The sequence below is a fragment of the Hyla sarda genome, chromosome 4 (genome assembly GCF_029499605.1).
Source record: "Hyla sarda isolate aHylSar1 chromosome 4, aHylSar1.hap1, whole genome shotgun sequence".
NCBI classification, from domain to species: Eukaryota; Metazoa; Chordata; class Amphibia; order Anura; family Hylidae; genus Hyla; species Hyla sarda.
This window is the reverse complement of record NC_079192.1, coordinates 212,624,910-212,650,535: the sequence shown is the minus strand read 5'-3', so window position 1 is coordinate 212,650,535 and position 25,626 is coordinate 212,624,910. Positions and strand designations below refer to the sequence as shown.

General features: G+C 41.8%; 1 protein-coding gene across 2 annotated transcripts in view; it reads right to left on the bottom strand.

Moving 5' to 3' along the window:
• SEMA3C (semaphorin 3C) overlaps positions 1–25,626 on the bottom strand; it is a 199,627-nt gene that overhangs the window by 75,390 nt on the left and 98,611 nt on the right. For both annotated transcript variants that reach the window (XM_056573422.1, XM_056573420.1), the window contains exons 3-4: positions 9,551–9,711; positions 3,030–3,092 (exon numbers count right to left, since the gene is read on the bottom strand). In XM_056573422.1, coding sequence (XP_056429397.1) covers positions 3,030–3,092; positions 9,551–9,711 — 224 coding nt within the window. The remainder of the gene's footprint in view (positions 1–3,029; positions 3,093–9,550; positions 9,712–25,626) is intronic.

Below are 25,626 nucleotides of genomic sequence, written 5' to 3'. Positions count from 1 at the left end.
AACTGACATTATAGCAAAGATCAAAGGGGTGGAGAGGTGTAAACCCCTCGCTGGTGTGGATCGCAATTTGTCGCTGCAAGGTGACTGCCTGTCACAAATGCAGCGGAGGAGACCTGACGAAGCAAGGGCTTCCTTGCGAAACGCGTTGTCTCTGTATGTTTTTACACTTAATAAATCTGTTGGTTTTACCTCCGCTGCCCTCCATACATTTGTGACAGGCAGCCACCTTGTAGCATCGAATTGAGATCCACACCTTTGATTGCCAGACCGCCATCCTTGTTGACCGGGACAAGGATGCAAGGCTGCCACAAGGACTTATCTTGAGTATATATATTCATCCATGCACATCACAGTGTTGTGCCTGCAGCGCAACACTGAAAGGTGAGTGTGCAATCTCACCGTATATACAACAGCACATATCTGACATTTATTTGGGAAATTGTTACACTTACAAAGCGCCTCTTCCCTTTTCTGTTCCCTTTCTATATATTTATCCCATTATAGCAAAGATATATCGGTAAATGATTCTGAAGTCTCCTTCCCCCCCCAAACAAAGAAATATTCACCCTTTTTTATAATTTTGACTGATAATTTCTTTCTGATACCGATGTTGATATTAGATAAGAGGAACAGTACTTTGGAAGGAGGATATGTTGTAGTCCGGAATTACTGGGGACTTCCAGTGTTATGTCAAGCAGGTATGTGTAATGGCAGACCTGTTTACATTGCTCCATTGAAGTTAAACAGTAATGACTTAAATCAGACATTACAGTAATATGAGGTAAGCTGTCTGCTATTACTAACACTGCACTGTTCAAGCTTGTTCTTTATAGGGACATAAAACCTTAACAGTTTATCCTGTATATGTAATGAATAACTTGTCTATACTGAGATCTGCAATGCAGGTTTTCATATTCTACACATCCCTGCAGGTAAGATTACAGATATTTTCATGCACATCAATGGTATACAATATACAAATGAGGGTCTTTATGTTCCCAGCTTCCAAACATTTAAATTAGCATAAACAGTTAAAGGTTAATAACTTGCGTTTTTACAAGGTGTTTGTGAAATTTACTACTTCTGCTACAGAACTGACAGGTATTTGTTTGGTAGTAACAACTGTGCTCCATGACAAATTAATGGGAAGTTATAAATGTGCCACCGAAATTACTGAATACAACTAAAATCCTGTTTTGTGACCTGTAGCAACATACACATCTAGACAGCATGCGTTTTACTAACAGCCCCCCCCCCCCCCAACAGAAGCACTGATATCAGTGCCATAAAACTGTATGGTGGCTTTGTTTATACGCAATAGTGCACTTTTAAGAATGCATGGCACCCCTTCTAAATCTGCATTTCTCTGGAGGACATACATTTATCTTCTATATTCCATAGAAAGCAAATGGTGGCATCATCTATTGAAGCTTTTATACTTTGTGATCAATATTCAACTTTAGGGATGATGAAAAGCCACATTCAAGTCACATATTCAAACATATTAAATAAGGAAAAACTGAAGATTATGACATTTCAATTAACAGATATATTTTCTACCTTGAAATCTGACATACTGGCATCATACCACCCACATTGCCAATGTTTTAGGTATAAGATACAGTATATGCGTAATATTGTTAAAGGGGTACTCCGGGTAACAAAATTATACATATTTTGTCATCTCATGGCCAGACCAACTGTATTGTAATATACACTTATTACCTTTCCCTGTTAAAATATGCTGTGACAGGCATAAGTGAAAAAAAAGCCTGCCATCCTCTGTCCACCTTGTTAACAGATCCCCCCCCCACCCTTAAAGGGGTACTCCACTGCTCAGCGTTTGGAACAAACTGATCCGAACACTGGAGGCGGCGCCGGGGGCTCGTGACATCATAGCCCCACTCCCTCATGATGTCACACCCCGCCTCCTCAATGCAAGTCTATGGGAGGGGGCGTGATGGCTGTCATAGACTTGCATTGAGGGGGTGGGGCGTGACATCATGAGGGGCAGGGCTATGACGTTATGAGCTCCCAGCGTTTGTTATGAGCGCCCAACAGTTTGTTCCAAACGCTAATCAGCGGAATAACCTTTTCACCGGACCAGAGATAATAAGTCACTTTGTACTGGCTTTCAATGTCCTCACTCCTTTCTGACATCAAGCCGACAAGCTATGCTCCTTTTCTAACATTGTCCAACCAAGCCACCCCCTCTCTATCATAGCTCTTCAAGGCACGCCCCTTCTGACTTTTTCTTAGGTCTCTGGATCATCCCTTTAAGGTATATTTCATAATGCAGCAAGTACAAATGTTTATAACATGGAACTTTTATGGAGAGCCAAATAGAGGGGAGTCCTGAGCCATTAGTTAGTGATAACTGAGCAGTATAAAGAGCCGAATAGGACTATGTGCTATTGTACAGCTACCATCCATATGCAATAGGCCTACAAGAACTGACTATGCAGTGATAGAGACAGATTGACAGTAAAGCCTTACAATGAGGAAATAATAAATTCATTGTACAACGATCTTTAGTGGTTTCCATCTGTTTGGCTGTGTGCTTTTCGCTCTTGGTAGAAAATATGTAGTTTATCATACATCTATTCATGTAAAAAAAACATATTGTCTCTGCAGGGTGACATCCCGAGCTGCTTTTACAAATAAGGAAAGGACACCTACTAAAGGAAAATATTGAAGTAGCAGTTTTTTTTTTTAACAGTGTAGTTTACATGTTATAACAGTAACATAAAATGTGCTAACATACCTACACATTAATATTCATAAGGATTAGGATACATTTTATGAGAATTAATTCAGGAATTAAAAAATGCCATCTGTTCTGCCTGATATATGTACATAATAATTCACCAATTATGTGTGCAGAACGGCATCCTAACCCACAGGTTGTTCTCGAATGCTATCACTCCACAGGGGATAACCAGTAAAAACTACACCCTTTATGTAATTTTCCTTTGGCTGCACTGGCCTCAACCTGACTCACAGGACAAGCATTTTCCTCACTGACTTACTGTGGGATCTTTGCCAGCCATCTTGCACTCTTCAACTTTGTTTGTAGAAGCCGGCCAGAAAACCTGATTGCAAACGAAAAAGAAAGAACACACACAACATCATTACACAAAACTGCACTGTGCATCAACAACATGTGTCTTGGTGCAATTTGGTGTTGCTTTTATAACAGTTTGAGAACAGCATATGAAACGAATGTCATAAATTCCTTATTTTGTTACAGACGTCTATATATGTACTCTATATGGTCTGCATTGTCAATGATAATCTTTCATATGGACATAAAATATCTTAATGCATTTTAGATATGTGGTATAATGCACTTTTATCATTATTGCAGATTCTACTATTATCTAAAAAGCACAAAATATATTGTGCAGACTGGCTAATAAAGCTATTTCAAATGGTAGGAATCGTCTGTCTCCATGGAGAGAGCCTTTCCCTCTTACTAGTGATTTATGGGCAGCCATGTATCTGCATGTAGAAATGCACGCCATTAGTCAATGGTAAGAGTGGCAGGTGAGGGAGGGAACCCTTTTAACTCCCTAGCCAACTGAAGACCCATAGAACATTAAAGGTGGCCATACACTTTAGACAAAAGTCAGCTGAACCTGCCGACTGTCTAAATCATATGGCTGCCTCACAACTTTTCCTTGACAGATGATATTGGTGGAAGGAATGGTCTGGCAGTCTGGAATGTTGAATTTTAACTATCTGATCCTATTCTTCTGGCAGGACACATGGGACTTCATGAACATTCGGCTGTTCATGTGTATAGGGAAGTCAAGAGAAATAACCGTTGACCTGTTTGGCCACCATAAAAATATGAATTCTTAGATAAAAAATTTGAATTAAACTGTAACCTGCACATTGGTTTTTATTAAGAGCTGCTTTTAGAATTGTACAATACAGTCATGGCCGTAAATGTTGGCACCCATTAAATTTTTCAAGAAAATGAAGTATTTCTCACCGAAAAGTATTGCAGTAACACATGTTTTGCTATACACATGTTTATTCCCTTTGTGTGTATTGGAACTAAAAAAGGGCAGCAAAAAAAGCAAATTGGACATAATGTCACACCAAACTCCAAAACAAAATTATTGTCACCCTTTCAAAATTGTGGAAAAATAAGACTGTGATGCTCCTTTAAACTCACCTGGGGCAAGTAACTTGTGTGGGCAATATAAAATCACACCTGAAAGCAGACAAAAAGGAGAAAAGTTCACTTAGTCTTTGCATTGTGTGTCTTTGTGTGCCACACTAAGCATGGACAACAGAAAGAGGAGAAGAGAACTGTCTGAGGATTTGAGAACCAAAATTGTGGAAAAATATCAACAATCTCAAGGTTACAAGTCCATCTCCAGAGATCTAGATTTGCCTTTGTCCACAGTGTGCAACATTATCAAGAAGCTTGCAACCCATGGCACTGTAGCTAATCTCCCTGGATGTGGACGGAAGAGAAAAATTGATGAAAGGTGTCAACGCTGGATAGTCCGGATGGGGGATAAGCAGCCCCAAACAAGTTCCAAAGATATTCAAGCTGTCCTGCAGCCTCAGAGAGTATCAGTGTCAGCACGAACTATCCATCGACATTTAAATGAAATGAAACACTATGGCAGGAGAACCAGGAGGACCCCACTGCTGACACAGACATAAAAAAGCAAAACTACATTTTGCCAAAATGAACTTGAGTAAGCCAAAATCTTTCTGGGAAAACGTCTTGTGGACAGATGCCAAGATAGAGTTTTTTGGTAAAGCACATCGTTCTACTGTTTACTGAAAATGGAATGAGGCCTACAAAGAAAAGAACACAGTACCTACAGTGAAATATGGTGGAGGTTCAATGATGTTTTGGGCTTGTTTTGCTGCCTCTGGCACTGGGTACCTTGAATGTGTGCAAGGCATCATGAAATCTGAGGATTAACAATGGATTTTGGGTCACACTGTACAGCCCAGTGTCAGAAAGCTGGGTTTGCGTTCGAGATCTTGGGTCTTCCAGCAGGACAATAACCCAAACATACATCAATAAACACCCAGAAATGGATGGCAACAAAGCACTGGAGAGTTCTGAAGTGTCCAGCAATGAGTCCAGATCTAAATCCCACTGAACACCTGTGAAGAGATCTTAAAATTGCTGTTGGGAAAAGGCGCCCTTCCAATAAGAGAGACCTGGAGCAGTTTGCAAAGGAAGAGTGGTCCAACATTCTGGCTGAGAGGTGTAAGAAGCTTATTGATGGTTATAGAAAGCGACTGATTTCAGGTATTTTTTCCAAAGGGTGTGCAACCAAATATTAACCCCTTAAGGACGCTCCAATGCCCGCAGTTATGCTTAGGGCGTAAATGTACGTCCTGGTGCGTTAAGTACCATGTCACCAGGACGTACATATACATCCTTTGTCGTTAAGGGGTTAAGTTAAGGGTGCCAATAATTTTTGTCCAGACCTTTTTTGGAGTATGCTGAGACATTATGTCCAATTTGCTTTTTTCCTCCCTTTTTTGGTTTAGTTCCAATACACACAAAGGGAATAAACATGTGTATAGCAAAACATATGTTACTGCAATCCTTTTCTGTGAGAAATACTTCATTTTCTTGAAAAAAATTCAGGGGTGCCAACATTTACAGCCATGACTGTATTTAATATCCCAGCATTTTTTATTTAGCACATTGTCTGCACAGTGTCACCTTTACATCCTCCCATGCAGAAACAGTTATGTGTCTGTCTTCAGGCTTCGTGATGGTCACTTTAGATATACAGTAATAGAATGTTGCATAAATCGATTGTACATACAATTAGACAGCCACTTTAGGATTTACGGGGAAAAGATATCAAGTCAAACCATTTTGTGCAAGTCTCATTTTGCTGTGTTTAGTGCAAAAACTGAGAGTCTTGCTCCAAAAAGTGTGACTTTTTCAAAGTGTGACGTTTTGTGGTAAAGGCATTGATAAATCCCCCCCCCCCCTATATTTTCAGCCATGTCAGAGCGAAGGCATAACAATAAAAACAAAATATGTAACTAAAGCCAAACTCAGTTGGTCTAACGTTGAATTTATATGTCATATAATAGATTTTGTAGATATACTTTTTGAAATTTGATACAAAATTTTACATTTAAAATAGAAACTAATGTATACCCTTTGTGTCCGACATTTTTTGGTGTGTTTTGGGTAATCTGTAAAAAAAAATGTTGGTGCATGGGCTATTCTGTACATGATGCACCAAAAAAATGCACAAAATTTTTAATGCTTTAATTTGAAAGATGCCACATGTAGGTAGGGCCGACAAATAGGCTGGTCAACATTTTTCATTTATTCACCCCCAATGTGTTTTTAAATGCATTTATTAGTATTTATGTGACACTGTCATTCACTGCACAAGTCAGCACAATATAATAATTGTATTACCTGCCTGCCTACCATCCTCTTTCATTACTGCTAACACTATATTGCAGAGCCCATAAACCTATGGTACATTATCCATGTAATATTAATATAAACAGGTGTAAAAACTTCTTTTTTTTTTTGCTGAAACCGACAATACCATGTGACATGTAGAACCTAGCTAAAAGAGTACAAGCATTTAGTGTAAAACTCTATTGTAAAACATCTGTAACATTCTCTCATCATAAATCTTCAAAAGGGAGAGGCCCTTATTGAAACCTGGTGCTAGGGCTCATTTAGACATGAAATACTGCAGTCTGCATCACTGAAGGAGCCCTTTGTTCACTCCCAGAGCTCCCTGTTTTTTTAATATCTCTCATAACTATCAAAGGAAAATAATGACATTTTTAAATAAATGATCATATTCAGTTATACACTTAATGGGGGCCTTTCATCAGGTATTATATTGCGGAAGTACATGTACAACCACCTGTACCATAAATTATGTACTGTGCTCTACTGCTGTACTGCTATACTTTTTTAACCAGTGTGCCTCCAGCTGTTGCAAAATTACAACTACCAGCATGCTGGAAGTTGTAATTTTGCAACAGCTGGAGGCACACTGGTTGGGAAAGACTGCTGTAGACGGTGTGCATTGTACAATGTCCTGAAGAACACAGAAAGTGATACATTGGCTTGACTGGAGGAACGTTAGAATCGCCCCCTTCCCTATTAAAAGTACCTCCCAAGCCCGTCAAACATTCCACCACCCACCATTCTCCCCATAATAAACCCAACACAGGCTGTAGTGAAAATGGGCCGGTCAAGCCCCTTTATAAACAAATACTTAAATATACATAACAGTATTATCATAAACCAATATTTATTTAAAACATTTTCTTCACCAACCTAGGCACTAACAATTTACCCCTGGCCGCATTCGCCTGACCCAGGGGAACCCACAAGTGTTAGTGCCTGCTACCAACAACTCCTGGGGCCCCGACACACCACCAGGAGGCGCATTCAGCTGTGTCCCCCACAGGTGTCAACACCATTCATCTAATCCAAACTCTGCAATATCCAGCAATTATTCCCACCAAGGACCCCTTTTACCTGCCACAGAATGGAAGTGTTTGACACCGCACCCACTTCCGTCCCGCCACACCTGAATGGCCTTCTCAATACCCTCCTGCAAAGCAAAAGCCCACAAGTCAATGCCAATGGCATTCAAGTGGATAACGTGCCACCGAAGGAACTCCCTAGGCTCCCCCTCCAATTCACGATGCCTAACCACAAAACCCCCAGTGCAACAAACAAAACACCCCACCTCCTTATTCGCCTTTACCTCAGCTTTATTCAACCGAGAAATCGACCGAGAATGGTGCCACACCCTCCGCGCCACCATGTCCGGCCAGACTAACACAAGCCCCGGAAAAGTGGACTAGAGATGCAAAAAAATCAAGCTTGATGTCTCCAATCAGTTCCCTTGAAGGCTGGACCCCCAGATTGTCCCCCCCCCCAAATGCTCTACCCGCACATCTGGAGGGCGATCCAAAGCAGCGTGCAGCTGCACTTCCGGCAAAAGCCGACTCCACAGCATACCTCCAACGCCACCGACAGCGCCGCCTCGTTGTACTCTCCCCCGGCATCCTAATGCTGGAGGGGGGCTGACCGGCTGGAACTGGCCCCCCCTTGTCACAGAACTGTTCCCACACAAGGCCACACTCCTGCCCAGCACATCAGCAGGAGCCCCGGCCGCCAAAATCAGACTGCTGCTGCCCTGGAGAACCAGTGAAGGGGACCCAGATGCAAGCCTCTCCTCCATGCTGGAACTCGACTGCCGATTAGAATTCCTCCAGGACACCCGCGGCACCGTGGGAGAAGGAACAACATCCACAGGCTCCCGAGGGTCCCTGCTGGGGCTTCTAAGGTGCCACTGAGACCTGGGTACAGAGCCAGGGCTCAGCCGGTCCGATGCCCGCGAGCGCTGAGAGCCATGCCGCAGGTCCGCAAGGCTCAGATTCCGCCGGCTGCCCTGATGCCAGCACTGCCCGCTCCTGAAGCCAGTCCCCGCCACAATTCTCCGCAGCAGCCCGGAGCTGCCTCATCAGAGCCTCCACGTACATAGTCAGTCAGGTAAGCACAGCAGGCACAGGGTTCCTCACTCTGTTCATTCACCCGCTGGAGTGAGCTCTCCTCCCCTCTGGCCACTGATGAAAACTGCAGGCTTCACACCCTTAAACTTTTGACCCCTTATGCCCCTCATGTCACCTCATGTACAATTCCCCCTTAAAGGGCCAGCTACCCCTTAAAGCCCCTTATTTTACCTAAGCCAAAATTAGGTGAAGGGGGCTCCAACGCCTTCATCATGCTGTTACTCCACTACCAGGTGCCCCTTCACTCCGCTTTGCTCCCATTCAGCAGCTCTGTCTGTTATACATAAGATCTTGCTTTATCTGGCTTAGTTATCGACATTTTGGAGTGTTCACAAACTATTTCTGGTTTTCTGAGGCATTATGGTCTCAGAATACTTTTTTTTTTATTGCAACACTGTAGCACTGTAATATGCAGCACTGTATTAGGATGGCAAATACCCATATATTGGACTCCCCAAGAGTTAAAGGGGTACGTGGGTAGAAAAAAAAATGAAATCAACAGTTAAACAGATTTTTAAATTACTTCTACTAAAAAATCCTAATCCTTCCAGGACTTATCAGCTGCTGTATACTACAGAGGAAGTTGTGTAGTTCTTTCCTGTCTGATCACAGTGCTCTCTACTGACACCTCTGTCCATGTCAGGAACTGTCCAGAGAAGGATAAGTTTGCTATGGGGATTTGCTCCTACTCTGGACAGATCCTGACAATGACAGAGGTGACAGCAGAGAGCACTGTGGTCAGAGAGAAAAGAGCAACTCAACTTCCTCTGGAGCATACAGCAGCTGATAAGTACTGAAATACTTAAAATGTTTTAATAGAAGCAATTTACAAATCTGTTTAACTTTCTCAAACCAGTTGACATGATTTTTTCCCCCTCACTGGAGTACCCCTTTAAGGACGTGTAGTGCAGTTGTTAATGTAGCAATAAAAGGGTAGGTTTATGCAGGTTGTCAAGGGTAAGTGCAGCAAATATATTTGTTCACTTACAGTCAGAGGATTGTGACTTATGTTGTTAATGTTCAGGGACAGAATATGGTCTTTGCTGCCGACATAGATTCTGTCCTGATCTTCATCCATGAACAAAATCCTGTAGTCCAGGGGGCTCTGGGATATACTGTAAAACTCTGATGTCTTTGTTTGCTGAAGCTCTGAAAGAAAAAAAGAAAGAGATTACTATTGCAAATATTTACACTAGGAAAAAAAATATTTCAACAACCAAACCTATATACCCTACTTTCATTACACACCGACTTACAGACATTGGCACCTTCTTCATGTAACTATGAGAGACTACTTGCTTGTCCTACATTAACTATTTCCTCCTTCACCACTTTCAGCTCTCAACCCTCTCAACATCTTCAATAGATTGCATGTCAATCTCTGATCATATAATGATCATAATTCCATCCACTCAACCTTAACAATATCATTGGTGTTTAAAGTGACATGTCATGGTGTGTCATGGTTTGAAAGCTAAGACCATCTCCCCCCCCCCCCCCCCCCCCACACACACACACACTAATTGCTAGAATGAGTGGGGAGAAGAGCTCAGCTGAACGCTCCACTCCCTGCCTGTCTCCTTGCCGCAGGATAGAGATTCTATAGAAAGACTATAGAGCAAGTAGCTGTGCGTTTCTTACTGGTTGTTCTAAAGATTGGTGGGGGAAGGTCTAAGGACTCGAACCTTGACTGATCAAAAGTTGTGACATGTCTCTATTACATGTGAATGATAGTAACACCTTAATGAAACATTAAAGAGTACCTGTCACCAAATAAAAATTTTAATATAGTGTTCCTTGTGTGATTACCAGACACTTTCCCATTCACTTGCTGTTAAAATTATCAACATAAATATTTTTAATGGAATAGAAAAAACGGCCACTAGGTGGAGCTGTTCTTGTCCCTGCAATAATTAATACAGTGAGTTTGGTTTCCTCCCGGCCTGGCAGGAGACCAAACTCAGGAAGTGCTTCTCTGCACTAAGCTTGATTGACAGCTGCAATGAGCCTCACTGAAACATGCACAGAGCCTCACTGAAGGCTGCAGAGAGCCTAATTGAAAGCTGCAAAGAGCCTCACTGAAACATGCATAGAAGTCCCAATAGAAATTGGAAACCATTGGCACTGCTTGCACATGGCAATATCACACTATGTGTGCTGCAGCATACACCATTGCCTGTTATAACTACACTGATGCGTACGTGGTGCTCAATCCCAAGGATTACAACTGAAATCCAATATTTGATAGAATTAGACGGCACTCACGGTTACAATGCAATCCATTTATTTCATTTTTCAAGCCAAGTCAATTAGACGGCATTGTAACCGTGAGTGCCATCTAATTCTATCAAATATTGGAAACATGCATAGAGCCTCATTGAAAGCTGCACAGAGCCTGAGGTCTTCTATTCATCACAGCACTGCAGTGATGTGAGGGCAGAAGTGGTCCCCCAACAGGCTTCAGTGATGTCATGCCTGCTGGCAAACACTAACTTTCTCCTGCTGGGAGATTGCACTATGTGAGCAAGAAGAAAGGTATGATACAGAGCTTTTTAAAGCTCTGAAATCTATTTTAAAAGGTGGGAGAAGTGTTAAGAGTAATTACGGAACATAGCCTGAGTTATAGCCTGAGTTAGTTTAGAAAAGTTTGTTTGGTGACAGGTACTTTTTAAGACAAGTCTCAAAAGTCTTGAATAAAATTAAATTGTAACTGTCATTAAAACCATAGAAGTGTAGATGAAAATCAATTGGTCTTTTGGCTGGCCAGGAAGGGAAGCGCAATATCCCCTGAGATCTGGTGCGATCAATAACTTTTGATATGTCTGATCAACATTTCAAAAATAATTTTTAATGACAGAAAGACTTTAAGAATTGCCTATGCTTTTTCTTTTTTTTTTTAAACAAATGTAATAATAGATATCCGCCACAAATGCGACATCAGATACTTCCTTATCTGTATTGGCTCCCATGTCAAAAAGGAACACACCTCCACTCTCTGTTTATCAGTAAAGTTCACACACTAGATCAATCACACAAATGCTCTCTGGACAGGTCCATAGCCACAGAACTGATCCAACTCTATAATAAATTGTGATTTATGAACAACGCAAAAGTCTCACATGCCAAATACTGTTGTCCTATTTTTAAAAGCAGTAACAAGCCCAGTCACACTTTTTTTACACCAACCAGCTGGCACTTTTGTCCACTGCATCACCTTTCCACAGCTCGGGGTAGTGTAAAAACAATAAATACGCTATTCTTACCTATTCTGGTCCCCTGCAGCTGATGCGCATAGTCTTTTGATGGTCTCCACTTATCCAAGGTTCTTTGTCGTCCTGATCCAACAGGACCTTCCCACTCAGCCAATCAGTGGACAGAGTGGTGAACCTGGAATTGAAGGAGACCAGTGAAGGACCTGGAGCACTGGCACTGCAGGGACAGGAGGTTGTATGTATAGCATGTTTATTATTTTTACTTCCCACAGCTGTAGAGAAAATTTTTGTTTTTCCCAGACAACCACTTTAATGAATCCCGATAAGAAAAACAAATGGCTGAAATGGCCTATACTTGCCTTATTATAAAACAATTCAAAGGTTGCCTGGCCAACCGATATATTCTTATATTATCCTTCCATTTCTCACCTACTAAACATTATTAAAGGGGTACTCCACCCCTAGACATCTTATCCCCTATCCAAAGGATAGGGGATAAGATGTTTGATCGCTGGGGTTCCGCCACTGGGGACCCCCGGAATCTCGGCTGCGGCACCCCGCTGTCATCACTGCACAGAGCAAACTTGCTCTGTGTGTAATAATGGGCAATACAGGGGCCGGAGCATTATGATGTCATGGCTCCACCCCCTTGTGACATCACAGTCTGCCCCCTTAATGCAGGTCTATGAGAGGGGGTGTGACGGCCCCACAGACTTGTACTGAGGGGGCGGGTCGTGACATCAATAGGGGGTGGAGCCGTGATGTCACGATGCTCTGGCACCTGTATCGCCGATCATTACGCACAGAGCAGGTTTGCTCTGTGCAGTGATGACAGCGGGGTGCTGCAGCCAAGATCCCGGGGGGCCCCAGTGGCAGGACCCCCGTGATCAGACATCTTATCCTCTATCCTTTAGATAGGGGATAAGATGTCTAGAGGTGGAGTACATCTTTAATGCAGTGTTTGCCTAACTTAATCTCAACAATGTTTTTTTTATTTATTGTTTAGGCTTATTGCACTTAACAAGGGTCTAATGTATGTTGATCTACTGTAAACTACAACTCGTATCCCAGCACTTGACAAGTCTTGTCAAGTTATCCATACTCAATTTGCTTATGTAGGTTGCATATGACAGTAAAAAAAAAAAAAAAAAAAAAAAATGTTATAATTTATATTGAAATAAGATTTTAAAAAGTCAACAATTTCTGAGATAATTCTGTAATGAACAGCCAATATAAGATTGGGTAAATATTTGCTACATGCCAGTATTAGTATAGCTGTGCATGATTGACAGGTTAGCTCTTCATGTATTTTTTCACAGCAGTGCAAAACTTTGTTTCTGGATCTTATTTAGACCACACAAAAGATTTCCCTTTGTACTTGAAGCTGTTCTCATCACTCTGCCGAGGCCTGGTTTCTGTTATATCTACACTTTTCTCTCTATGGTTATTTTTCCATCCTGTATATTTTCTAGATAAGATGAGCACCATGGTTCCCAAGAACCATTTAGCAACATGTTTGGGTTTGTAACTTATAAAGGCACTCCACTGAAAAAAAAAAATATTTTTTTTAATCAACTGGTGCAAGAAAGATAAACAGATTTGTAAATTACTTCTATCTAAAAATCTTAATCCTTCCAGTAATTATCAACTGCTGTATGATCCACAGGAAGTTCTTTTCTTTTAGAATTTCCTTTCTTTCTGACCACAGTGCTCTCTGCTGACACCTCTGTCCATTTTAGGAACTGTCCAGAGTAGGAGCAATTCCCCAGAGCAAACCTATCCTGCACTGAACAGTACCTGACCTGGACAGAGGTGTCAGTAGAGAGCACTTTGGTCAGACAGAAATGAAATTCTAAAAGAAAAGAACTTCCTGTGGAGCCTAAAGCAGCTAATAAGTATATGGATTAAGATTTTTTAAATAGAAGTAATTTACAAACCTGTTTAATTTTCTGGCATATGTTGATTTAAATTTTTTTTTTTTCCAGTGGAGTACCCCTTTAACAATCAACTTTTTAGCTTTACCCTAAACATGTTTCCATTTATTTAAGGCCTATAGTATGGTCACAGTTGTGTATTGTGGTACAATTTGACATACAAATTTCATATATTAGGCCCATACAGATCACATTTTAGTCATGTAAATTTTTTTTATTGTATATTTATTCCAAGTGAGAAAAGACGACATTCAGATGTTAGCGAATAGGAATGTGGATGAAACATCTAGGCCCAGATTTATCAAACTGTGTGAGAGAAAGAATGGAGTGATTTTCCAACAGCAACCAATCACAGCTCAGCTAACAAGCTCTGGTAAAGTAAAAGCTGAGCTGTGATTGGTTGCTGTGGGAAAATCTCTCCACTTTTTCTCTCATACAGTTTGATAAATCTGGGCCCTAGTTCTTGTTTGCAAAATGTTTACAAAAAGTTAAACGTATAACAAATTGTTGGGGTTTTCACTCAAAAAACATAAATAACAGAAATGTATTAAAAACTGATGAATTACTGATATTTCTTTTAAATAGGTTTTAGCAATGTTTTAAACACAATGCAAATCTCTATGGCCCAGATTTATCAAACTGTGCGAGAGAAAAAGTGGAGTGATTTTCCCACAGCAGCCAATCACAGCTCAGCTTTCACTTTACCAGAGCTCCTTTGCTGATCTGTGATTGGTTGCTGTGGGGCAATCTCTCCATTTTTTCCCTCTCACACAGTTTGATAAATCTGGGCCTATGTGCTTCTTTATTTATTTATTTTTAATCCGGTATTGTTACTGCAGAAATTAACTCTGGTTTTCTATTACTGGATAACCCCTTTAACAGAGATAACGAGACACCTAACATCCACTCTGCCTGTCAGACGTGCTCAGCACAATTTTAGTCGTTACATAATCCATACAATGGTCTTTAGGTATATATTTCTACTCTGGCCCTTAGGGCTTCTTAAAATGGCTGTATTTTCAGTCTATGAGTCCTCTTTATTTGTAGTAATAACTGAATATGATCCCAGCAGCTTGAAGAATTAAAATCTTTCCTAAAGCTAGAAAAACAAACCACTTTAAGGGGTACTCCACTACTCCAGCGTTCGGAAAATACAGCCATTTTTTCTGAATGCTGGGTGCGGGCTGCAAGGGTCGTGATGTCACAGCCACATCCCTCTTTATGCCACGCCCCCTCAATGCAAGTCTATGGGAGGGGGCGTGGCGGCAGCCACGCCCCCTCCCATAGACTTGCATTGAGGGGGCATGGTCATGATGTCGCAACCCCCACAGCACGCACCCAGCGTTCAGAACAAAATGTTCCAAACACTGGGGCAGTGGAGTACCCATTTAAACAGTGCATTATTTTTATTAAGTATAAGTATTTTTTTTTTATGATGTTAAAAGGTGCATTCTCCTAACACAAAGTCTTCTAGATCAGAATGTACAGAACAATATAAAATAGTTACTAACAGAAATGCTCATCAAGTATCAGAAGGTCAGAGTCTTAGCGTTATCACATTAAGTTACACTATGAAGTCAGCAATGCCTTACACTAAAAATGATACAGTATCTGTTTACGTTCCCAATGTTCCATTTACTCTGCTCCGTCAGGTGTTCCTACTTACGCATTTCCAGTCTTGGGTAACCACAACTTTAATGTGCATCCCCTCAGCAGCTGGGAAGGATTATATTTTCTGTACTGGTATTCTGCTCTAGTCTTCCTGCCAGTAGAAGGAGTTGAACTATAACTGGCTGCCTTAGCATTGGAAAAGTGTGACTATTAATCTCCAGAAAGTTAACTGAAATATGTGCAGCATATCGATGTGTTCAGGTGCACATATTTTATAGTGCAAATAATCTGTAAATCATTTTGCAGTATGTCTAACACCTAGTTGCTAGAACCATGGCCACTGGCCTTTCAACACCTTTTTCGGAAACCAGTATTACAAGGGCTGTTTCATACATATAACTCCTTAATCTGGCCATCAACTCTATGATATCCATATGCCTTAATTGGGCACACAGGAAGGGGATATGTTCATGACAATCCTCATAATACAGTAATGGTAAACTGGGAATCTGCCAGCTCTATGTGCTACTAAGAGCTGCAGACACCATTGGATAGCTGTAGGGTATAAAAGCAAACTGTAAATTAGATTTAAATAAGAGATGATGGTTGCTAAAGCTGTTTAAATGCCATAGCCTGCACGCTTTCTTGCTTGGTGAGGTGTCCCACCTCAGCCAGTGATTTACTGCAGAGTTCAGCGGAGACCGGGCACCATGATACCTGAGACTACAGGGGAGCAAAGTAGGTAAGTACAGGATGATTTAAGTTATCACACAGTCTGGGCCCTTTTAATAAAAATGAATAAATTAATTAATTAATATAATAATAATATTTTGCTGGATAACCCCTTTAATATAATGGGGGGAGTCATTAACCCCTTGAGGACGTAGCCCATTTTAGCCTTAACCTCTTAAGGACCCAGGACGTACGGGGACGTCTTCGCACCCTGGGCTTTAAGGACCCAGGACGTCCCCGTACGTCCTGGCGTTTTCCGGTCTCTGCCGCTCGCCGGGCAGAGATCGGAACCGGATGCCTGCTGAAATCCTTCAGCAGGCATCCAGGGCAAACGCCGAGGGGGGCCATGTAGGCCCCCCATGTCGGCGATTGCCCCAATTCGCAAGGGAAATGGCCCTTGCGATCTCCGGTGATACCGGGCTGATCGGGTCTCTGGGACCCGACCACCCGGTCATTTCGCATGATCCCGGCTGTCACAGACAGCCAGGACCATGCTAAAGAATAGGAGCGAGGTGGCAAGCCTGCCACCTCCTCCTATTCCCTGCGATCCGTCGGTTAGTTAACCGACCAATTGCAGGAGGGGGGGCGGTTACTTCCTCCCGTCCTGCCCGGCCCCTTGAAGTCCGGAGAGGACGGGAGGAAGACCGGAGGACGCGGCGGGGGACGGGGGAGTGCTGGGGACCGGCCCCGGTACTTACCTCGTCCCTGAAGACCCGGATCCAGACGATGAAGACGGCGGCGGCGGCGGCAACAGGTGAGTATATCTTCAGCCGCGGTGGGGCTCTTTACAGCAATGCACGTCGCCGTAAAGCGACATGCATTGCTGTAATAGGACCCTGTAAACCCTGTTGTAGTTTTGCAACTTCTGGAGGTCCACAGTTTTTGGACCACTGTGCCCTTCCAGATGTTGCAAAACTACACATCCTCAGCATGTCCTTACTGACCAGGCATGCTGGGAGTTGTAGTTCTGTAACATCTGGCCCTTCAGATGTTGCAGAACTACAACTCCCAGCATGCCTGGACAGTTTTGGCATACTGGGAGTTGTAGTTTTGCAACATCTGGAAGGGCACAGATTGGGAACCACTGTATTAGTGGTCTGCAAACTGTAGTCCTCCAGATGTTGCAAAACTACAACTCCAAGCATGCTGGGAGTTGTAGTTCAGCAACATCTGGCTCTAAAGATGTTGCCGAACTACTACTCCCAGCATGCCTGAGAATGTTTGGGAGTTGTGGTTTTGCAACAGCTGGAGGCACACTGGTTGGGAAACATTGTTTCCTAACTCAGTGTTTCCCAACCCGTGTGCCTCCAGCTGTTGCAAAACCACAACTCCCAAACATTCTCAGGCATGCTGGGAGTAGTAGTTTTGCAACAGCTGGAGGTCCCCCCCCCTGTGAATGTACAGGGTACATTCACATGGGCAGGGGGCTTACAGCTTATCAGGCTGCAAGTTTGCGATGCAGCGGGAAACTGGGTGTAATCCCCGGCCCGTGTGACTGTACCCTAAAAACACTACACTACACTAACACAAAATAAAAATAAAAAGTAAAAAACACTACCTATACACATACCCCATACACAGCCCCCCTCCCCAATAAAAATGAAAAACGTCCGGTATGCCACTCTTTCCAAAATGGAGCCTCCAGCTGTTGCAAAACAACAACTCCCAGTATTGCCGGACAGCCGTTGACTGTCCAGGCATGCTGGGAGTTTTGCAACAGCTGGAGGCACCCTGTTTGGGAATCACTGGCGTAGAATACCCCTATGTCCACCCCTATGCAAATCCCTAATTCAGGCCTCAAATGCACATGGCGCTCTCAATTCGGAGCCCTGTCGTATTTCAGGGCAACAGTTTAGGGCCACATATGGGGTATCGCCGTACTCGGGAGAAATTGACTAACAAATCTTGGGGGTCTTTTTCTCCTTTCACCCCTTATTAAAAGGTGAAGTTGGGGTCTACACCAGCATATTAGTGTAAAAAAATAAACTTTTTACACTAACATGCTGGTGTTGCCCTATACTTTTCATTTTGACAAGAGGTAAAGGGGAAAAAAGCCCCCCAAAATTTGTAACGCAATTTCTCCCGAGTACGGAGATACCACATATGTGGGCGTAAAGTGCTCTGGGGGCGCACAACAAGGCCCAGAAGGGAGAGTGCGCCATGTACATTTGAGGTGATTTGCACAGGGGTGGCTGATTGTTACAGGGGTTTTGAGAAACGCAAAAAAAAAAAAAACACATGTGACCCCATTTCGGAAACTACACCCCTCACGGAATGTAATGAGGGGTGCAGTGAGAATTTACACCCCACAGGTGTCTGACGGATCTTTGGAAGAGTGGGCTGTGCAAATTAAAAATGTTGTACAGCCCACTGTTCCAAAGATATGACAGACACCAGTGGGGGGTAAATGCTCACTTTAAACCTTGTTACATTCCGCAAGGGGTCTAGTTTCCAAAATGGTATGCCATGTGGGGGTTATTTTGCTGTCCTGGCACCATATGGGCTTCCTAAATGCGACATGCCCCCCGAGCAAAATTTGCTCTCAAAAAGCCAAATATGACTCCTTCTCTTCTGAGCATTGTAGTTCGCCCGTAATGCACTTCAGGTCAACTTATGGGGTACCTCCATACTCAGAAGAGATGTGGTTACAAATTTTGGGGGGTATTTTCTGCTATTAACCCTTGCAAAAATGTGAAATTTGGGGGGGAAACACAACTTTTAGTGAAATTTTATTTTTATTTTTTTACGTATGCAAAAGTCGTGAAACCCCTGTGGGGTATTAAGGCTCACTTTATTCCTTGTTACGTTCCACAAGGGGTCTAGTTTCCAAAATGGTATACCATGTGTTTTTTTTTTGCTGTCCTGGCACCATAGGGGCTTCCTAAATGCGACATGCCCCCGAGCAAAATTTGCTCTCAAAAAACCAAATATGACTCCTTCTCTTCTGAGCATTGTAGTTCACCCATAGTACACCTCAGGTCAACTTATGGGTACCTTCATACTCAGAAGAGATGGGGTTACAATGTTTGGGGGGTATTTTCTGCTATTAACCCTTGCAAAAATGTGAAATTTGGGGGGAAAAACACATTTTTGTGAAATTTTATTTTTATTTTTTTACATATGCACAATTCGTATTAAGGCTCACTTTATTCCTTGCTACGTACCTCAAGGGGTCTAGTTTTCAAAATGGTGTGCCATGTGGGGGATTTTTGCTGTTCTGGCACCATAGGGGCTTCCTAAATGCAACATGCCCCCCAAAAACCATTTCAAAAAAACGTACTCAACAAAATCCCCTTGTCGCTCCTTCGCTTCTGAGCCCTCTACTGCGCCCGCCGAACACTTAACATAGACATATGTGCTTACTCGAGAGAAATTGGGCTACAAATATAAGTATACATTTTCTCCTTTTTCCCCTTGTAAAAATTCAAAAATTGGGTCTACAAGAACATGCGAGTGTAAAAAATGGAGATTGTACATTTTCTCCTTCACTTTGCTGTTATTCCTGTGAAACACCTAAAGGGTTAAAAGGCTGACTGAATATCATTTTGTATACTTTGGGGGGTGCAGTTTTTATAATGGGGTCATTTGTGGGGTATTTCTAATATGAAGACCCTTCAAATCCACTTCAAACCTGAACTGGTCCATGAAAAATTGTGAGTTTGGAAATTTTGAGAAAAATTGGAAAATTGCTGCTGAACTTTGAAGCCCTCTGGTGTCTTCCAAAAGTAAAAACACGTAAATTTTATGATGCAAACATAAAGTAGACATATTGTATATGTGAATAAAAAAAAAATTCTTTGGAATATCCATTTTCCTTACAAGCAGAGAGCTTCAAAGTTAGAAAAATGCTAAATTTTCCAATTTTTCATCAAATTTTGGGATTTTTCCCCAAGAAAGGATGCAAGATATCACAAAATGTTACCACTATGTTTAAGTAGAATATGTCACGAAAAAACAATCTCGGAATCAGAATGATAACTAAAAGCATTCCAGAGTTATTAATGTTTAAAGTGACAGTGGTCAGATGTGCAAAAAATGGCCGGGTCCTGAGGTGTAAAATGGCTGGGTCCTTAAGGGGTTAAAGGGGTAATCCGGCGCTTAGACATCTTATCCCCTATCAGAAGGATAGGGGATAAGATGCCTGATAGCAGGGGTCCTGCCGCTTGGAACCCCCGTTATCTTGTACGCAGCACCCCAGTTAAAATCAGTCCCCAGAGCATGCCCGGTAATTAGACTCGGAACGAACATGCTCCGAGGACTGATTTTAACTGGGGTGCTGCGTGCAAGATCACTGGGGTCCCCAGCGGCGGGACCCCCGTGATCAGGCATCTTATCCCCTATCCTTTGGATAGTGGATAAGATGTCTAAGCACCGGAGTACCCCGCCAATTTTTGTTATTGCACTTTCGTTTTTTCCTCTTCCCCTTTTAAAAATCATAACGCATTCAAATATGTACCTACAGACCCATATAAGGGCTTGTTTTTTGTGCAACCAATTGTACTTTGTAATGACATCAATCATTTAATAACAAAATCTACCGCAAAACAAAAAAATATATATTTGTGGGATGAAATTGAAAAACTTAATTTTGTAACTTTTGGGGAATTCCGTTTCTACACAGTGTCATTTTCGGTAAAAACAACACTTCTCTTTATTCTGTAAATTAAATTAGTATGTTTAAAATTTTCTTCTGACCCCTATAACTTTTTCTGTATACGAGGCTATATTTTGACTAATTCTTTGCAGTCTGTTGTTTTTATCAGTGCCATTTTTGTTTTGATGGGACTTTTTGAACGCTTTTTATTAATTTTCATGGTATATGAAGTGACCAAAAATCCACAGTTTTGGACTTTGGTATCTTTTTATGTGTACGCCATCAACCGTGTGGTTTATATTTTAATAGTTTGGACATTTACGCACGTGACGGTACTACATATGATTATTTTCATTTCTATAACATTATTTTATTTAAAAAATGGGAAAGGGGGTGATTCAAACTTTTAATAGGCAAGGGGTTAATTCACTTTTATTAACGTTTTTTTACACTTTATTTTATTTTTTTGTATGGCAAAGCTCATAGGTGGCTATACCATACAATCTTCTGATTGCCATAGCATAGCATTGATCATGTTATCGGTGCTCTGCTGCTCCAGCCTGCATAGCAGGCTAGGAGCAGCAGAAGACCGATCGGATGGTGAGGAGGCAGATTAGGACCCTCCCGCCGACCAGTCAGCTGATCGGGACCCGCCATGTTGCCCCGGATGTCCCAATCAGCTCCACTGAGCTACTGGCACCGTTAACTCCGCAACTTTGATCGGGACGTCTAAAGGGTTAATGCATTAAGGCATTAACTGTGGGTCCTGGCTGCCCGTAGCAACCGGGACCCACCGGGTTTAAAGCGTTCTCCGCTCATGAGAATGGATTAAACCCTGTTAACGGGACCAGGGCGTACAGGTATACCCTCGATCCTTAAGTACCAGGACGCAAGGGCATATTTGTACGCCCTTCGTCCTGGACTGGTTAAAGGGGTATGCCAGGAATTTTTCTTTTTTATTTGACTATGCTACAGGGGCTGCAAATTTAGTGTAGTTCATATTATAGTGTCTGTACCTGTCTCTGATGGCTGATCTCGCATTCTTATGTGATCTTTGCTCTTGATGTTCATTTTTAACAGCGTACAAAATGACTCCTGTCTCAGGTATTCCCAGGATGCAGTGCAGCCGAGACGCTACCTCACTAGTCAGGTGATGACAGAGAGCCTGTTCTGCTTCAATAGGTGGAGCGAGCACAGGTAATTTGCAACAGCTGGAGGCACCCTGGTTAGAAAGAACTGATCTTTTGCATAGATTTCGGCTCGTTTTTGGCTCACTGGGTGGGGTGACTTATGTGTGAGAGGGGGAAAAGTGGAATTATGGGATTTGCAGTAAAAAGAGAAAAATCCAACAGGAAAAAGCCAGTTGACAAAAAGAAAGCCACAGCGTTATGGTAATCTCACAACATAGCCATTTAACAAGCAAAGATCTTCCCTAAGCATGTCCATTACTGTCTGGCAGGTAAGTGCCATAATCACCTTATGGTGAATAACCCCTTTAAAGCGTACCTGTCATATCCCACAACAAAACAAAATTGTTATATGAGCATCGTGGAATGGGTAATTCTGGAAGTGAAGTTGGAGCAGTGGTTTCCATTGTGTTTATGTCGTGCATGTTTCTGGTCTTTGTTGCCAAGACATTTGTTCTACACTAGGTATAGAAAACTGGTATATGTTACTCAGTAACTAATCCTGATCATGTACATTTAATTTTTATGTCTATATGATCCATATTTTACAAAAAAAAATGACATTAAACCTTCTCACTGTCGTTTTTATCTTCTCATAGGGAGGGGGCGTGTCCCTGCACTGTGCATGACTCCATTTTCTTTCTCACTCATGACAAATTTACAATTTACAACTAAGCTCTGAGCTGAGGTAGATCTCTGAGGCTACCGCACAGGCAGCCTTAAATGCGCCCAAATTTATCAAGAGGTATGCACCTTCTGATAAATCCTTTGAGATCTTACACTAGCGGGGTTTTACTCAAAACATATGGTATATGAAATGCCAGTCTTAGTAAATTCCACCTAATGTGTTTTGTAAACAAGTTTTTCTTAAGTGTCAACATTGATGTCCTAATAATGTTTCCATATGTGAATTTTACTTAAAGTGGTCCTCCGCCCCAGACATCTTATCCCCTATCCAAATGATAGGGGATAAGGTGTCTGATCGCAGGGGTCCCACCACTGCTGCACCCCCATTCATCAGCAGCCTGGAGCTATGTATGTTCCGTGGCTGATGATGGGCGATACAGGGGATGGGATATCATGACTTCACGGCCCCACCCCGTTGTGACGTCATGCCCCACGCCCTCAATGCTAGCCTATGTGAGGAGGTGTGATGGCCGTCATGCCCCCTCCTACAGACTTGCATTGAAGGGGCGGGGAGTGACCTGACAAAGGGGTGGAGTCATGACGTCACAAAACTCTTGCCCCGTAGTCGTGACCCTTCAGACACGGAGCGAACATCGCTCTGTGCAGCTGCCACAGGAGGGTGTCTGCATGAGAGATTGCCTGGGGTCCCCAACGGCGGGACCCCTGCGATCAGACATCTTATCCCCTATCCTTTGGATAGGGGATAAGATGTCTTAGGGCCGGAGTATCCCTTTAATGAACAGAACAATGTTGTAAAGTTGTTAAAACTCACAATTTATATTTCCCTTTTGTTTCTAGCATTATTTGATGATCTAAGCTGGGCGTCAGAGGACTTTGTTATATAAGTTAATGAAGATTTTTCCTAAATGGTCGATTATAAATGCATGGCTATGACTTTATATGGTGCCTAGATATCACCTTTTAAATTGGCTCATAGGTTCAGTATTTAGAACAATGTGAACTTAAATCACCTCAGTTTTGAAACTGTGTCAGAAGTCAGAGAAGTATGTTTCCGTTCTAACTCTTGGCCTTTGGGAACTATAAATAAAACATCTCAAATGTAAACCAAGCCACAAGTTGCTATGTCTGATTTCTTTTGAAACAGTTTGTATAGTTTCACCAACTTCCAATGCCAGTCATGGCTGAATATCCCCTAATTATTTCATTGGATGGGTTCTGTTTAAATCTATATGTTGGGAGTATTCTCTGACATATACAGTAGTGTATGCCAATGTATAGCCACATGCCAACCAATGGCTACATAGATAGGGGGAAAACAGTACACTGTGCAGTATACCTTTTTTTGTGGAGGCCCATTGTTTTGGAAAGTGCATGCTGGAATCTAACCAGCTAGACAAGTGGAGACTGAGAAAAAAATTAAATACAAATGAACAGTAACCTAAAGTGGTTGTCTGTCTGGAGATTTTTTTTTTATAAGAGCCTGGTATAGGATGTACAATAAAAAAAAGAACTGTTTCGTACCTTCCCTGCCCCTACACTGTTGCCAGTATAACAGAGCTCTGTTTGCAGATGGCGCTTCAGGGTTTAGAGTGATTGAGCCGCTGTGGCTGCTGATTGGATGAGCTGTTGTGTGACATCTTGTCACCACACCCAGAGGCTTCGGGTGGCGGGAAAAAGAGCTCAGTTATACCAGTGGCGCAAAAACAAGGAATATAAGAGACTTTTCTTTTTTTTAACTTAACCCCTGACTAGGCTTTTAGAAAAAAACATGTTTCACCCAGACAACTCCTTTAAATATATTTTTGTTTTCAGCAAATAAAGGTTACTAGTTGTATAAAGAAAAGTTACACAATGTTCAAAATATTTTCTGTATCAATTCGCTATGGTGTTCCACACACAAGTATACAGCTCATTTCACTGCCCTGAACATATGGTAACTGTAACCAGTCCTACACCTGTGTCTATCACATGACCGGGACATATATTCCTCCCCTGATCCCCTGGAGAAAATGTATCCTCCAATATAGCCAAAAAAGATATGGAAGGAGCCTGAACAAAAAAGGTTGTATCAAATTACTTAAAGGGGTACTCCGCTGGAAAACATTATTATTTTTTTTAAATCAACTGATGCCAGAAAGTTAAACAGATTTTGAAATTACTTCTATTAAAAAAAATCTTAATCCTTCTAGTACTTACAAGCTTATGTATGCTCCAGAGGAAATTCTTTTCTTTTTAAATGTTCTTTCTGTCTGACCACAGCGCTCTCTGCTGACACCTCTGTCCATTTTAGGAACTGTTCAGAGTAGGAGAAAATGACCATAGCAAACCTCTCCTGGTCCTGAGACAGACAGGGGTGTCAGCAGAGAACACTGTGGTCAGACAGAAAAGAAATTCAAAAAGAATAGAACTTCCTTTAGAGCATACAGAAGCCTATAAGTACTAGAAGGATTAAGATTTTTTAATACAAGTAATTTACAAATCTGTTTAACTTTCTGTCATCAGTTGATTTTTTTAAAAAAAAAATAATGTTTTCCAGTGGAGTACCCCTTTAAGGAAGGTATATTGGAGTCACAAATAAATGTTGATCAAAATATCTACTCTTAAAACATTCTGATCAATATTTACTTGGCAAACCTGATCTTACTAGAAGAGAAGATGTCAAAAACTAAACCCTGTCTGCTGATGTGTCCTTAGCACCTGGTGAAGAAAGTAAAGGAGCACAGCTCACAGCTACATCAGCACATGTTTATTTTGTCGCTCTCCGAGGATGTGGTGATAGCCGGACCTCAACCATGATGACACATTGCAATGATTGTCCCACATCTAGAGAAAATACCTTTCATCAAGAATGTTAAACATCACATAAGTCTAAAATCCTACTATTAATCACTGCCATTGCAGTATCAAGGGTTATTATTCCATGATGTTAAGGTTTTTATACATACATCAACACTAATTGTACATTTACTTAATACATTTGCATAGTAATAGATTTAAAGTAAATGCTTACACAAAAATGAACACTGAATGGATAGTGCAGCATTCTTCTCTACAAATTTAAAGGGTTATTCAAGTGTTTGGATGAAAAACTGTAAGGAAAGCTGTATGGTCATTACACAGAGCACCATTTTTTTGTTTCCCTAAAG